This window comes from Pan paniscus, chromosome 2 (assembly GCF_029289425.2).
Source record: "Pan paniscus chromosome 2, NHGRI_mPanPan1-v2.0_pri, whole genome shotgun sequence".
Lineage (NCBI taxonomy): Eukaryota > Metazoa > Chordata > Mammalia > Primates > Hominidae > Pan > Pan paniscus.
In genome coordinates, this window is record NC_085926.1 from 194,768,485 (window position 1) to 194,786,055 (window position 17,571).

At 42.3% G+C, this 17,571-nt stretch overlaps 1 protein-coding gene across 4 annotated transcripts in view; it reads left to right on the forward strand.

Moving 5' to 3' along the window:
• Positions 1-17,571, forward strand: part of SENP5 (SUMO specific peptidase 5) — a 66,793-nt gene that overhangs the window by 32,949 nt on the left and 16,273 nt on the right. For 3 of the 4 annotated variants that reach the window (XM_003806419.5, XM_024928402.4, XM_008953528.4), the window contains exon 6: positions 2,518-2,595. In XM_003806419.5, the coding sequence (XP_003806467.2) occupies positions 2,518-2,595 (78 nt within the window). Of the gene's footprint in view, positions 1-2,517; positions 2,596-6,645; positions 17,076-17,571 lie in introns of those variants that run through there. The other variant, XM_055110796.2, reaches the window with a different exon arrangement.

The following is a 17,571-nucleotide window of genomic DNA, read 5'->3' on the forward strand; positions in this document are numbered from 1 at the left end:
GGACTGGCTAAGCTTTTTACATTTATATATTTATTTTACTTTTTTTTTTTTTTTTGAGACCGAGTCTTGCTCTGTCATCCAGACTGGAGTGTAGTGGCGTGATCTTGGCTCACTGCAACCTCCACCTCCTGGGTTCAAGCAATTCTCCTGCCTTAGCCTCCCGAGTAGCTGGGATTACAGGTGTGTGCCACCATACCTGGCTAATTTTTGTATTTTTAGGAGAGACAGGTCTTACCATGTTGGGCAGGCTGGTCTCGAACTCCTGACCTCTGGTGATCCGCCCACCTCCCCCTCCCAAAGTGCTGGGATTAAAGATGTGAGCCACCATGCCAGGCCAGCTTTTTACATTTAACTTAAAATCTTGCTCTCTTTAAAAATGTAAAAAAATACTCATCTTTCATTTTTCCTTAGATAAATCTTTGATACTCAGTTCAAATACAGATTGAACCCTCATAAACTCTAAATTCTCTTAAGAGTTTTGTTACATATCAAAACTATTTTTTTACTTAATGTATTTTCTGAGTACACAAATGCCTGATGGGTGCAAAAATTTCCAAGTGCTGTATAAAACTTACCAATCTAATAAAGTAACATAAATACTAAAAAGTCAGATTCTGATACCGTTTATGAATATAGAAAATGTTTTATGACTTTCCACTTAAATTATAAATCTGTTATACATTTATAAATTGGAATCATGAGGCTAATCTGCTAGATGCTCTATTGTCAAATTCTCTTAATCATCAGAAAGTTTAAACAATATAGATTATCTTTAACATAAAAGTGTTAATTTCAAGGGTTTCATTTACCACCATTGTACATTTAATTCTAAACATTCATGGAGTCAAAAGGACACTTAACTAAGGCAGTGGTTCTCAAAGCATGGTCCCCATACTAGCAGCATCAGTATCCCCTGAGAACTTACTAGAAATGCACATTCTGAGACTCCAACCCACACCTACTGAATCAGAAACTGGAGGTGAGGACCACCGATTTGTGTTTTGACAAGCTCTCCAGATGATTCTGATGGACACCAATTTTGAGAATCACTGCTCTAGAGACAGCTACTATAAGCTCTTTCTTATTTATTTTTATTAAAATTATAAAAAATAACCTTCTTTTTAGAGACACTAAAAAGACACTCCAGGCTGGAGTGCAGTGGCACAGTCGTAGCTCACTGTAGCCTTGAACTCCTGGGCTCAAGCAATCCTCTCGCCTTAGCCTCCCAGGTAGCTGGGACTAGAGGCACGTGCCACTGTGCCACTATACCCAGCTAGTTTATTTTTATTTTTGGTAGAGCCAGGAGTCTTGCTATGTTGCCCAGGCTAGCTTGAGCTCTGGGCTTAGCTAAAGTAATCCTCTCACCTCTGCCTCTCAAAATTGCTGGGATTAAAGTGTGAGCCACTATGTCTGGCAGCTCTTTTAGTCTGTATGTTAAGCTGCATGGTTATCAAAAGAATGTGCCTCAGAACCATCTGAAAGGTTTATAAAACCAGATTACTGGGCCCTGCCTTCAGAGTTTCTGCTTTAATAGGTCTGGGATGAGGCCTGATAATTTGGATTTCTAACAAGTTCCTAGATGATGCTGACACTACTGGTCAGGTGACCAAACTCTGAGAACCACAGTGCTAAGGGAACAGTTTTATCACCTCAAGTTACTGAATGAGCACTTTAAGATCACAATATGTTTACCATCTGAGATGAGCTGATATACCACTTACTTATAAGTCAGAAATTCAAAGCCAAGGACGCGGGACCTGATACTCTGTACAGCCAGGGTAATTCTGTGGTACTAGAAATAATCATGCCAAGGCCTTTTTATAGTTACTGTAACAACAGGAGTCTCTAAATCCACATCCTTCACATGGAGTTAGTTTTGTAATCCATCTCCCTTGAGTTCAAGGTAATTGTTACCTCATTTTTTCATAGCCTCTTTCAGCTTTTTCACCTGATTTAGAGAGATTTGTCAGGTTGCTTCTCTACTTGATTGGATTCAGGTAATCTATTTACTGCCCCATTCCAAATCTGACTATAGACCACAGCTGTAAGGTCATTCCGATAAAACTTTGGAACAGCATTTTCTGTAAACCATGTAATGTATTTTCTATATTTTGATCATTATTATCATTATTATTATTTTTTGAGATGGAGTTTTGCTCTGGTGCCCATGCTGGAGTGCAGTGATGTGATCTCAGCTCACTACAACCTCTGCCTCCCAGGTTCAAGAGATTCTCCTACCTCAGCCTCCTGAGTAGCTGGGATTACAGATGGGTGCCACCACGCCCGGCTAATTTTTGTATTTTTAGTAGAGACAGTGTCTTACCATGTTGGCCAGGCTGGCCTCAAACTCCTGACCCCAGATGATCCACTTGCCTCCTCAATCATTGTTTTTAAGAAGAAATTTTTCCTTTCTGTCTGCTTTACATTCAAACATTTTAAAATTTCCTCTTTCTTTTGAAGTTAAATCTGGGCACAGCCTAATATAATCTGGTTGCTTGTATTTGTTGTCTGTTCTAGGTTCACTTCTTCAACAGCTTTTTTCATAGACAGCTGGTAACCAAAGGATATAATGGAGTAAAAAGATGGACTAAAAAGGTATTCTCTCTATTTCTTTTTATGCCAAATTTGAAATGCAGATGATAAACCACTTTGTGTGGAAGGATAAGAACTTTAATGCCAATATGATGTTAAGTAGAAACAGACTTTTTAATGTGACAAGTTTTAACTTTGTTTCTTTTAAATCTTATTGTTTGAAAGACCTTAATTGCCTCCTGGTCCCAATTATAGTGGTAGAACAGTGGGATGATAAAGAAGGAGCTGCCATCATTTGGTATTATCTGGTAGGCTTGTCAGCAGACAGCAGACGCTTTCAACAATTTTTTGCCTGTGCTGGGCACGGTGCCTCGCACCTGTAGTCCCAGCGACTTGGGATGCTGAGACCAGAGGATCACTTGAGCACAAGCATTTGAGGCCAGCTTGGGCAACATAGCCAGATCCTGTCTCTTAAAATGTTAACTGATCCATCAGGAGAAATAACTTTTATATCACAATCTATTCATAAAATCATATACATACATGTAATTGAAATAATTTCCAAAAACCATGTACCTAATTTACTATGTATGATGTACTCTAGTCAGAGAGTGGTAAGTGCTGTTTGCTATGGAAACATCAGAACACAGTATGAGAATACAAGGTAACTGGGATAGGGTAGCAGGAGGAAGATGGGCTAGTTCTTTTAGATAGGCTCATCAGCAAAGGCCTCTTTGAAGAGATCCCATTTCACTGAAAACTGAAGATCAGAGGAGCATTCCCAGTAGATGTAAGAGTGAATGTTAAAGGCCCTGAAGCAGAAGTGAGTTTGGTATATTGGAGTATTACACACATGAGATCAGGGAAGGAGGCAGGGATCAAGTCATGTGGGGCCATATAGGCCCTGGTAAAGAGTTTGGATCATGAGGGCAATTTGAAGACATTAGAGAGTTTAGGCCAGGTGCGGTGGCTCACACCTGTAATCCCAGCACTTTGGGAGGCTGAGGTGGGCAGATCACTGGAGGTCAGGAGTTCGAGACCAGCCTGGCCAATGTGGCGAAACCCTATCTCTACTGAAAATGCAAAAATTAGCCGGGCTGTGATGGTGGGCGCCTGTAACCCCAGCTACTTGGGAGGCTGAGGTGGGAGAATCGCTTGAACATGGGAGGTGGAGGTTGCAGTGAGCCGAGATTGCACTATTGCACTCCAGCCTGGGTGACAGAGTGAGACTCCATGTCAAAAGAAAATTAAATAAAAAATAAAAATGAAGACATTAGAGGGTTTAAGCAGCAGGCGAGGAGTGTGTATGAGTGTGTGTGTGAATGATAGATAGGATTGTCCTTAGCAACATTGATTCATTCATTCGACATTTATTTATTGATTTATTTTTTGAGATGGAGTCTTGCAAGCGCTATCTTCGCTCACTGCAACCTCTGCCTCCCGGGTTCAAGCGATTCTCCTGCTTCAGCCTCCCGTGCAGCTGGGATTATAGTCACCTGCCACCGTACCCGGCTAATTCTTGTATTTTTAATAGAGACGAGATTTCACTATGTTGGCCAGGCTGGTCTCTAACTCCTGACCTCAGGCAGGTGATCTGCCCGCCTCAGCCTCCCAAAGTGTTGGGATTACAGGGTAAGCCACCTTGCCCGGCGTTAAACAGTTATTTATTGAGTACCTGTTATGTGCCTATATGGAAAAACTGTTTTTTCCTCTGCTGTCACACCACAACAGTAGTCAGCACAGAAGACTTCTGTGACCAAAGCAAGCAAGCAAGCAGTTCTGCAGCAGCCACTGGCTGGATGCCCTCTAATTCAATTCCGACCTGTCTACCTGGAGACAGCGCCACGTCCCATAGGTTGAGGGCTCATGCCTCAAGAGTGCCCCCCACCCACTTCAGACACCAGTTGCAAGTCCAGGCTTCTGAAACTTCTGACCAACAGACTTCAAGTGAGGGTTCCCATGCCGCCCTCCTTGAATTTGATCAATTTGCCGGAGCAGTTCACAGAATTCTGGGAAGTTCTTACCTACATTTAGCAGTTTATTATATAGGATATTACAAAGGATTCAGATGAAGAGATGCATGGGAAGAGATGTAGGGGAGTGGGCACAGGGATTCTCTAGGACCTCCACAGGCACACCACCCTCCAGGAACCTCCACATGTTTAGTATCCAGAAGCTCTCCCAGTGCAGTCAGTTTTTATGGAGGCTTCATTACATAGGCAATTGACTAAACCAGTGACCATTGGTTAACCTTTAGCTTTTCTTCTCTCCCTGGTGGTTGGGGGGTTGGGTGGGGCCGAAAGTCACAATCCTCTAATTCTGCCTTGCTCTTATTCTAAAGCTACCTAGCAGCTGCCAGCCATCAGTTAATCATTAACATACAAAAAGACATCACTTTGGGCCTGGGTCATGTCCCCGTAATCCCAGCACTTTGGAAGTCTGAGGCAGGCAGATCACTTGAGGTCAGGAGTTCAAGATCAGCCTGGCCAACATGGTGGAACCCTGTCTCTACTGAAAATACAAAAATTAGCTGGGTATGGTGGCATGTGCCTGTAGTCCCAGCTACTTGGGAGGCTGAGACAGGAGAATCGTTTGAACCCAGGAGGTGGAGGTTGCTGTGAGCCGAGGTTGCACCACTGCACTTCAGCCTGGGTGACAGAGCAAGACTTTCTAAAAAAAAAAGAAAAAAAGACATCAGAAATTCCAAGGACTTTAGGGGGTTGTATGCCAGGAAATGAGGTCAAAGACCAAATTTATTATTTTACAGTATCATAGTGCCAGACATTATAGTAAATCAAGAAATAAAGAGGTAAGTAAAACAATATTAGAGATAGTTTTTGCTTTCACAAAGTCTGCAGTCTAGTGGTGGAGACAGCACCTACCACAGTTTGTATTTATATTTTTGGTGGTGTAATTATTTGTTTAGTGGGGACAAAAGAAAAGTACTACGGGAGTGTATTGGAATGCAGGTTTGGTTAACCTAGCCTGAGGGTAAGGGAATGTTTCTCATAGGAAGTAATATTTAAGCAGAAATATCAAAGATGAATACAAGTTAACTAGGTAAATGGAGAATAGGGGTATGTGAAACATAGGCAGAAGGAATAAGTATCTGGTAGAAGAATGGGAAAAGGCTAGTGTAGCTGAAATGCAGAGAGTAAAGAAGACAGTGGCATGAAGTGTACCTGATCCACAGATCAGGGCCTTGAGGTTTGTATTTTGGATTTTATCCTAAATGTAATAGGAAACCATTGAATGGTTTTTAGTGACATTATCCACTTTGTAGTCTTTGTTCTAACAGTAATGAAGAAGACGGATGGGTATGGGAGCAAAGTTGATGTGGGTAGAACAGGAGACCATTTCAGATTCCTGGTACTTTGAAGTAGAATGATAGCAGGAGAGATGGAAGATGAGTGTGATGTAGGAAGTAAAATTAACAGGATTTGGTGATAAGTTGGTTATGGAGATGAAGGACAAGGAAGTGTGAAAGATGACTTCCAAGTATGTGACTTGTATGACTGGATGGCCTATGGTTGTATTTACATTAGAAAAATGTAGGACAACTAGTAGAGGATTGTTCAAATTTAAAATGTACAGCCATATAATTGGATGCTACTTAAGCAGGAAAAGCTGTGTAGATAATGAACGATGGGCCGGGCCCAGTGGCTCACATCTGTAATCCCAGCACTTTGAGGGGCCGAGGCAGGCGGATCACGAGGTCAGGAGATAGAGACCATCCTGGCTAACATGGTGAAACCCCATCTCTGTTAAAAATACAAAAAAATTAGCCGGGCATGGTGACGGGCGCCTGTAGTCCCACTTACTCAGGACACTGAACCCAGGAGGCAGAGCTTTGCAGTGAGCCAAGATCGCACCACTGCACTCCAGCCTGGGCGACAGAGAGACTCCGTCTCAAAAAAAAAAAAAAAAAAAAAGAAAAAAAAGATAATGGAAGATGCTTATATTCCATTTGGGGTGGGAAAAATTACAAGCAGTGTGGGCAAAAAATATACATTCATGGAAAAGTATCTGAATGATAAACATGAGAGTGAAAGAATAAAGTCAAATATGTGAGTTGTTTCATTAAATAATAAACTAAATTATTCCTTCCTCTAGATCAGGGGTGTCCAATCTTTTGGCTTCCCTGAGCCTCACTGGAAGAAGAAGAGTTGTCTTGGGCCATACATAAAATACACCAACACTAACAATAGCTGATGAGCTAAAACAAAAAAAATTGCAAAAAAGATCTCATAAAAGAAAGTCTACAAATTTGTGTTCGACTGCATTCAAAGCCGTCCTGGGCTGCATGCTGCCTGTGGGCTGTGGACTGGACAAGCTTGCTGTAGATCCTCTGAGATTGGGTTAAGTAAAAAAACCCAGGTATATGCTGAATATAAGAAATATACATAAAATAATATGAAAAAGAAAGGTTGAAAATGAAGTGACATTTAAAGAGGCTGGGCGCTGTGTCTCACATCTGCAATCTGAACACTTTGGGAGGCCTAAAATTACGGTAGATGGGAGGATTGCTTGAGCCCAAGAGTTTGAAACCAGCTTAGGCAACCAAGCGAGACCCCGTTTCTATAAAAAATTAAAAAAACTTAGCTGGTCATGGTGGCAGCCTGTGGTCCCAGTTATCCAGAAGGCTGTGGTGGGAGGATCACTTGAGCCTGGGAGGTCGAGGCTGCAGTGAGCCCTGATCACGCCACTGCACTCCTGCCTGGGTGACAGACTGAGACGTTGTCTCAATTTAAAACAAATAAAAAAGGCAACTACAGGAAAACTAAACAACCTGTTCCTGAATAACTCCTGGGTAAATAAAGAAATTAAGGCAGAAGTCAAGAAGTTCTTTGAAACCAATGAGAACAGAGAGACAATGTACCAGAATCTCTGGGACACAGCTAAAGCAGTGTTAAGAGGGAAGTTTATAGTACTAAATGCCCACATCAAAAAGCTGGAAAGATCTCAGATCAACATCCTGACATCACAATTAAAAGAACTAGAGAAGCGGCCGGGCGTGGTGGCTCACGCCTGTAATCCCAGCACTTTGGGAGGCCGAGGCGGGTGGATCACCTGAGGTCGGGAGTTTGAGATGAGCCTGACCAACATGGAGAAACCCCATCTCTACTAAAAATACAAAATTGGCTGGGTGTGGTGGCACATGCCTGTAATCCCAGCTACTTGGGAGGCCGAGGCAGGAGAATCACTTGAACCCGGGAGGTGGAGGTTGTGGTGAGCTGAGATCGTGCCATTGCACTCCAGCCTGGGCAACAAGAGTGAAACTCTGTCTCAAAACAAACAAACAAAAACAACAACAAGGAAATAGAGAAGCAAGAGCAAACAAATCCAAAAGCTAGCAGAAAACAAGAAATAACTAAGATCAGAGCAGAACTGAAGGAGATAGAAACACAAAAAAAAACCCTTCAAAAAATCAATGAATCCAGGAGCTGGATTTTTTGAAAAAGTTAACAAAAAATACCTCTAGCTAAACTAAAGAAGAAAAGAGAGAAGCATCAAATAGACCCAATAAAAAATGATAAAGGGGATATCACCATTGACCCCACAGAAATACACAAATTACCATCAGAGAATACTATAAAGACCTCTACACAAATAAACTAGAAAATCTAGAAGAAACGGATAAATTCCTGGACACATACACCTTCCCAAGACTAAATCAGGAAGAAGTGGAATATCTGAATAGACCAATAACAAGTTCTGAAATTGAGGCAGTAATTAATAGCCTACCAACCACAAAAAGCCCAGGACCAGATGGATTCACAGCCAAATTCTACCAGAGGTACAAAGAGGAGCTGATACCATTCCTTCTGAAACTATTCCATAACAATTGAAAAGGAGGAACTCCTCCCTAGCTCATTTTAGGAGGCCGGCATCATCCTGATACCAAAACCTGGCAGAGACACAACAAAAAAAGAAAATTTCAGGCCAATATCCCAGATGAACATCGGTGCGAAAAATTCTCAATAAAATACTGGGAAACCAAAACCAGCAGCACATCAAAAAGCTTATCCACCGTGATCAAGTTGGCTTCATCCCTGGGATGCAAGGCTGATTCAACATATGCAAATCAGTAAACATAATCCGTCATATAAACAGAACCAGTGACGAAAACCACATGATTATTTCAGTAGATGCAGAAAAGACCTTCGATAAAATTCAGCATCCCTTCATTTAAAAACTCTCAATAAACTAGGTATTCATCAAACATATCTCAATAATAAGAGCTATTTATGACAAACCCGTAGCCAATATCAATGGGCAAAAGCTGGAAACATTCCCTTTGAAAACTGGCACAAGACAAGGATGCCCTCTCCCATCACTTCTATTCAACATAATGTTGGAAGTTCTGGCCAGGGCAATCAGGCAAGAGAAAGAAATACAGGGTATTCAGATAGAAAGAGAGGAAGTCAAATTGTCTCTCTTGCAGATGGCATGATTCTATATTTAGAAAATGCCATCGTCTCAGCCCCAAAACCCCTTACATTGATAAGAAACTTCAGCAAAGTCTCAGTATACAAAATCAATGTGCAGAAATCACAAGCATTCCTATACACCAGCAATGGACAAGCAGAGAGCCAAATCATGAATGAACCCCCATTCACAATTGCTACAAAGAGAATAAAATACCTAGGAATACAGTTTATAAGGGATGTGAAGGACCTCTTCAAGGAGAACTACAAACCACTGCTCAAGGAAGTAAGAGAGGACACAAACAAATGGAAAAATATTCCATCCTCGTGGATAGGAAGAACCAGTATCTTGAAAATGGCCATACTGCCCAAAGTAATCTTTTTTTTTTTTTTTTGAGATGGAGTCTCGCTCCATTACCCAGGCTGGAATGCAGTGGCATGATCATGGCTCACTGCAACCTCCACTTCCCGGGTTCAAGCAATTCTCCTGCCTCAGCCTCCTGAGTAGCTGGGACTACAGGCATGCACCACCATGCCCGGCAAATTTTTTGTATTTTTAGTAGACACAGGGTTTCGCCGTGTTAGCCAGGATGGTCTCGATGTCCTGACCTCGTGATCCGCCTGCCTCGGCCTTCCAAAGTGCTGGGATTATAGATGTGAGCCACCACTCCTGGCTGCCCAAAGTAATTTATAGATTTAATGCTATTCCCATCAAACTACCATTGGCATTCTTCACAGAATTAGAAAAAACTACTTTAAAATTCATATGGAAACAAAAAAGAGCCTGTATAGCCAAGACAATCCTAAGCAAAAAGAACAAAGCTGGAGGCATCACACTACCTAACTTCAAACTATACTACAAGGCTACAGTAGCCAAAACAACATGGTATTGGTACCAAAACAGGCATATAGACCAATGGAACAGAACAGAGACCTCAGAAATAACACCACACATACACAACCATCTCATCATTGACAAACCCGACAAAAGCAATGGGGAAAGGATTCCCTATTTAATAAATGGTGCTGGGAAAACTGGCTAGCCATATGCAGAAAACTGAAACTGGACCCCTTCCTTACACCTTATACAAAAATTAACTCAAGATGAATTAAAGACTTAATTGTAAAACACAAAATCGTAAAAACCCTAGAAGAAAACCTAGGCAGTACCATTCAGGACATAGGCATGGGCAAAGACTTCATGACAAAAACACCAAAAGCAATTGCAACAAAAGCCAACATTGACAAATGGGTTCTAATTAAACTAAAGAGCTTCTGCTCAGCAAAAGAAACTATCATCAGAGTGAACAGGCAACCTATAGAATTGGATAAAATTTTTGCAGTCTACCCACCTGACAAAGAACTAATATCCAGAATCTACAAGGAACTTAAGCAGATTTACAAGAAAAATAAACCATCAGAAAGTGGGCAAAGGATATGAACAGACACTTCGCAAAAGAAGACATTTATGCCTGTAGTCTCAGCTACTCGAGAGGCTGAGACAGGAGAATTGCTTGACCTGGGAAGTGGAAGTTGCAGTGAGCCAAGATTGCGCCACTGCACTCCAGCCTGGGCGAGAGTGAGACTTTGTCTCAAAAAAAAAAAAAAAGGACATTTATGTGGCCAAAAAACATATGAAAAAACCTCATCAGCTGGGCGCAGTGGCTCACGCCTGTAATCCCAGCACTTTGGGAGGCTGAGGCAGTTGTGGTGGTGGGGGCCTGTAATCCCAGCTACTTGGGAGGCCGAGGCAGGAGAATCGCTTGAACCTGAGAGGCAGAGGTTGCAGTGAGCTGAGATTGTGCCATTGCACTCCAGCCTTAGCAACAAGAGCAAGACTCCGTCTCAAAAAAACAAAACAAAACAAAACAAAACAAAAACAGCTAATCACTGATCATTAGAGAAATGCAAATCAAAACCACAATGAGATACCATCTCACGCCAGTCAGAAATGACAATTATTAAAAAGTCAAGAAACAATAGAAGCTGGCAAGGCTGTGGAGACATAGGAATGCTTTTACACATAGGAATGCTTTTACACTGTTGGTGGGAATGTAAGTTAGTTCAACCATTGTGGAAGACAGAGTGGCAATTCCTCAAGGATCTAGAACCAGAAATATCATTTGACCCAGCAGTCCTATTACTGGGTATATACCCAAAGGAATATAAATCATTCTCTATAGAGACATAATGCATGTGTATATTTGTTGCAGTACTCATAGCAAAGACATGGAACCAACCCAAATGCCCATCAGTGGTAGACTACATAAAGAGAATGTGGTACATATGCACCATGGAATACTGTGCAGCCATTTAAAGAATGAGATCATGTCCTTTGAAGGGACATGGATGAAGCTGGAAGCCATCATCCTCAGCAAACTAACACAGGAACAGAAAACCAAACACTGCATGTTCTCACTCATAAGTGGGAGTTGTACAATAAGAACACATGGACATAGGGAGGGGAACAACATACACCGGGGCCTGTCAGGGGGTTGGGGGCAAAGAGAGGGAGAGCATTAGGACAAATACCTAATGCATGCAGGGCTTAAGACCTAGATGACAGTGAGGTGCGGTGGCTCATGCCTGTAATCCAGCCTGGGTGACAGAGCAAGACTCTGTCTCAATTAAAAAGAAAAAAACAAAACTAGATGACGGATTGATAGGTGCAGCAAACCACCACGGCACATGTATACCTATGTAACAAACCTGCCTGTTCTGCACATGTATCCCGGAACTTAAAGTAAAATTTTTTGAAAATTGAAGTTTTCATTAAAAGAAAAAATAAAAGGTACTAGGCAGCTGGGCGTGGTGGTGTGTGCCTGTAGTCTCTGCTACTCTGGAGGCTGAGGTGGGAGGATTGCTTGAGCCCAGGAGTTTGAGACTGCGGTGAGCAGTGGTCACACCACTGTACCCCAGCCTGGGTGACAGACCTTGCCTCTAAAAATAATAATTTGTTTAAAAATTGTAGAAATTAAAAGGTACTAGACAAATTGAAACAAAAACAGAAAGGAATATTAATAATATTAATAGCAGTTGAAATAGAATTTAAGGTGAGAAGCAAATTGTGTAATTATCAAATTTCAATATAAAGGAGATATAATGACCAATCTTTATGCACCAAAGCACACAGTTGCTAAATACGTGTAATACAGTTAAAACAGAAACAAGACGACCTAGGTAAGATAGTGATAGTGGCAGACTTTTCTCATAAGTGGATAAATCTAGTAGACAATAAAGACATATGCAAAAATTACAATCAATATAATCGATTTAATAGATGTTTATGCTCCTTAAGAGAATATACATTTATTGCTATGGTTCAGGAATATTTGTAAAAATTGAACATGTACTTAGCCACAAAGAAAATTATTTTTTATTAGCCGGGCAAGGTGGCATTTGGGAGCCCGAGGCAGGTGAATCACGGGGTCAGGAGTTCAAGACCAGCCTGGCCAAGATAGTGAAACCTCTTCTCTACTAAAAATCCAAGAAAATTAGCTGGGTGTGGTGGCGTGTGCCTGTAATCCCAGCTATTCGGGAGGCTGAGGCAGAAAATTTCTTAAACCCAGGAGGCGGAGGTTGCAGTGAGCTGAGATCATGCCACTGCACTCCAGCCTGGGTGACAGAGTGAGACTCCATCTCAAAAAAAAACAAAAACAAAAACAAAAACTAGTAAGACCCTGAACTCAGTAGAAGACTCAGTGATGAAAAGGTTTATAAGAAAGGCTTTTTTTTTTTTTTTTTTTTTTTTTTTTTTTTTTTTTTTGATGGAGTGTTGCTCTTTTGCCCAGGCTGGAGGGCAATGGCACAATCTTGGCTTGCTGCAACCTCTGCCTCCCGGGTTCAAGCGATTCTCCTGCCTCAGCCTCCCAAGTAGCTGGGATTACAGGTGCACACCACCACACCTGGCTAATTTTTGTATTTTTAGTAGAGACAGGTTTTGTCACATTGGCTAGGCTGGTCTCGAACTCCTGGCCTCAAGTGATCTGCCTGCCTCAGCCTCCCAAAGTGCTGGGATTACAGGCATGAGCCACTGTGCCTGGCCAAGAAAGGCTCTTAAACATATAAAAAGTTGCATAACTTCACAGTAAAAGAAAAGCAAATGAAAACCACACTGAGTGACAGATAAATGCAGTAAGTTAATCTTGATTGGATCCTGGATTGGAAGAGATGCAATATTTTGGGTAAATTAGGGGAAATTTTAGTATAGACTGTAATATATTCAGGGGTCAGCGATCTTTTTCTGAAAGAGCCAGATAATAAATACTTCGGGTTTTGCAGACCTTATGGTCTTTGATTTATCTACTGACCTGTTACAGCCCAGAAGCAGATATAGATAATACCCAAGTAATGAGTGTGGCTGTGTTTCCATTAAACTTAATAAAAACTGGCAGTGGGCCATGCTTGGTCATTCATGCATTAGATGATATTAGTAAACTGATGTTAAATATCCTGTGTCTTCAGAGATAGTGATATTGTGGTTATATAGGAGAAAACATCTGAAGTAGGTAGGGGTAAAATATTGTGATTGATGTCTCCCTCCAAATAAATTCTACAAGTATATGCAAAAAAATAAAAAGCCAGGCAAAATGGTAGGTGCTTATAGTTCCAGCTACTCCGGAGGCTGAGGCAGGAGCATTACTTGAGCCCAGAGGTTTGCTTTTAAAAAAAAAAATATATATATATATACACATAAATGTCTACACACGCATACATATGTGTGTGGGGAGGGGCTTTATAAGAACTGGTTAAGCTGAGAGCAGGAGGAGCAAGATGGCAGAATAGTACCCTTCAACCATCGTCCTCCTGCAGGAACACCAAATTGAACAACTATCCATGCAACAAAATACCTTCATAAGAACCAGAAATCAGGTGAGTGATCCTAGTACCTGCTTTTAACAGCATCTCAAGGAAAGAGGCATCGAAGAGGGTAGGAAAGACACTCTTGCATTGCCTACACCACCCCTTCCCTATCCCCTGGCAGTGTGCGGAGATAGAATCTGTGTGCTTGCAGGAGGAAGAGCAAAATGATTGTGGGACTTTGCATTGAAACTCCAGTACTGTCCTATCACAATGGAATACAACACAGGGCAGAATTCTGCCAGCACCCATGGAGGGAGCATTCAGACTAGCCCCAGCCAGAGGAGAATCTTCCGCCCCAGCGGTAGGAACCTGAGTTGCAGCTAGTTCCACCACCAGTTGAGTAAAGTGGACTTGGGTCCTGAATAAATTTGAAAGGCAGTCAGGCCACAGGACTGCATTCCTTTGGCACGTCCTGGCACTGTGCTGGGGTCAGAGCCTGTGGATTTGGGGTGCACACAACTCAGACACCAGCTCTGGTAGTGAAGGGATTGCCACTCCCACAACTTGAAGCAGTGGAGCTTGGGGAGATGCTCTTTCCATTTGGGGAACGGAGAGGAAAGAGTACAGAATATTGTGTCTTGCAACTTGAGCACTAGCTGACCCACAGTAAAATAAAGCACCAGTCATTCCTGACGCCTCCAATTCTAGGCCCTAGACCCTGGATGGTATTTTAGCCCCACCCTGGGCCAGAAGGGAACCTACTGGCCCTGAAGGGAAGGGCCCAGTCTTGGAAGAATTTACCACCTACTGAGTAAAGAGCCCTTGGACCTTGAATAAATATCAGCGGTCACCAGGCAGGAGTTGCCACATGCCTTGGGCAAGACCCAGTACTATGCTGTGTTCAGTTGTGACCCAGTCCAGTGCCAGCTGTGGTAGCCATGGGAGTGCTTGCATCACCCCTCCCTCAACTCCAGGCAGCCCAGCATGGAGAGAGAGACTATTGTTTGGGGGAAAGTGAAGGAAGAGAATGAGAGATTGCCTAATAATCTAGGAAATTCCTCTCCATCTTACCCAAGCACACCAAGGTGAGACCTCCAGGAGCCTGCAAGGGTCACAGTCTTACTGGGCTTGGGGCTCCCTGTAGTGCAGATATGGCTGCAGTGACCAAAGACTTAGATTACAACACTCAATTTCCTTTGAATACCTGGAAAGCCTTCTCAAGAAGGACAGATAAAAACAAGTCCAAACTGTGAAGATAGAATAAATACCTAACTCTTGATTGCCCAGACGTCGATGAACACTTGCAGGCATCAAGAACATCCAGGAAGGCTGGGCACGGTGGGTCACGCCTGTAATCTCAGCACTTTGGGAGGCTGAGGCGGGCAGATCACCTGAGGTCAGGAGTTCCAGACCAGCCTGGCCAACGTGGTAAAACCCTTTCTCTACTAAAAATACAAAAAAATTAGCTGGGCGTGGTGGCGGGCACCTGTAATCCCAGCTACTCAGGAGGCTGAGGCAGGAGAATCGCTTAAACTTGAGAGGTGGAGGTTGCAGTGAGCCGAGATCATGCCATTGCACTCAAGCCTGGGTGACAAGAATGAAACTGTCTCAAAAAACAAACAAACAAACAAAAACATGCAAGAAAACATGACCTTACCAAACTAAAGGCACCAATGACCAGTCTCATAGTGACAGAGATATGCAACCTCTCAGACAATTGAAAATAGCTGTTTTGAGGAAGCCCAGAGAATTTCAAAATAACACAGAGAAGGAATTTAGAATCCTGTCAGAGAAATTTAAGAAAGAGATTGACTTTTTTTTTTTTTTTTTTTTTTAAAGAGAGTTTCCCTCTTGTTGCCCAGGCTGGAGTGCAATGGTGCGATCTCAGCTCACTGCAACCTCCATCTCCCAGGTTCAGGCAATTCTTCTGCCTCAGCCTCCTGAGTAACTGGGATTACAGGCATGTGCCACTATGCCTGGCTAATTTTGTATTTTTAGTAGAGACAGGGTTTCACCATGATGGTCGGACTGGTCTCAAACTCCTGACCTTGTGATCTGCCTGCCTCAGCCTCCCAAAGTGCTGGGATTTGAGTGACCACACCCAGCTGAGATTGACATATTAAAAAAAAAAATAAGCAGAGGCTGGGCACAGCGACTCACACCTATAATCCCAGCATTTTGGGAGGCCTAGGTGGGTAGATCACTTGAGGCAAGGAGTTTGAGACAAACCTGGCCAACATGGCAAAACCCCATCTCTACTAAAAATACAAAAATTAGCCGGGCATGGTGACACAGGTCTGTAATCCCAGGTATGCAGAACGCTGAAGCACAAGAATCGCTTGAACCTGGGAGACAGAAATTGCAGTGAGCCAAGATCATGCCATTGCACTCCAGCCTGGGCAACAGAGCGAACTCTGTCTCAAAACAAACAAACCCCAACAAAACACAAAAAACAAATTCTGGAGCTGAAAAATTCAGTTGACAAACTAGAAAATACATCAGAATCTCTCAACAGCAAAATTGATCAAGCAGAAGAAAGAATTAGTGAGCTTAAGGACAGACTATATGTAAATACACAGAGGAGAAAAAAGAATGAAGCAAACCTACAAGATCTAGAAGTCACAGGGCAAATCTGAGAGTTATTGGTCTTAAAGAGGAGGTAGAGAGAGAGAGATAGGGTAGAAACTTCACTCAAATAGTAACAGAACTTTCCAAACCCAGAGAAAGGTATCAATATTCAGGTACAAGAAGGTCCTAGAACACCAAGAAGATTTAACACAAATAAGATTACCTCAAGGCATTTAATAGTCCATTAATAGTCAAACTCCCAAAGGTTGAGGATAAAGAAAGAATCCTAAAAGCAGCAAGAGAAAAGGAACAAATAACATATGAAGGAGCTCCAGTACATCTGGCAGCAGACATCTCAGTGGAAACTTTACAGGCCAGGAGGGAGTGGCATGTCAAGTGCTGAAGGAAAAAAACGTTTATCCTAGAATATCATACCCAGCGAAAATATACTTCAAACATGAAGGAGAAATACTTTCCCAGACAAAACAAAAGCTCTGAGGGATTTTGTCAATATCAGACCTGACCTATAAGAGATGCTAAGGGGAGCTCTTTAATCTGAAAGGAAAGGACATGAATGAGCAATAAGAAATCATCCAGAGGTACAAAACTCACTGCTATCAGTAAGTACACAAGAACAGAATGGCTTGACACACTAATTGCCGTGTGTAAGCCATATTTTGAGTAGGAAGACTACAAAGCCTATCAAAAATTATAACTACAATTTTTTAAGCGATAATATAAAAAGATAAATAGAAACAATGGCCAGGCACGGTGGCTCATGCCTGTAATCCCAGCACTTTGGGAGGCTGAGGCAGGTGGATCACGAGGTCAGATCGAGACCATCCTGGCTAACACGGTGAAACCCCATCTCTACTGAAAATACAAAAAAATTAGCGGGCGCGGTGGCGGGCACCTGTAGTCCCAGCTACTCGGGAGGCTGAGGCAGGAGAATGGCGTGAACCTGGGAGGCGGAGCTTGCAGTGAGCCCTGATTGCGCCACTGCACTCCAAGCTGGGCGACAGAACGAGACTGTCAAAAAAAAAAAAAAAAGTAGAAACAATAAAAAGTCAAAGAGGGGGATGGAGTTTGGAGTTAAACTGTAGAGTTCTGTTTTCGTTTTCTCTTGACTTTTTTTTTTTTTGGTAACGAGTTATCAGTTTGAAATAGTTGTTTATAAGATATTGTTTGCAAGCTTCATGAGGCTTTTATTTTGAGGTAACCATGTAACCTCAAAACAAAA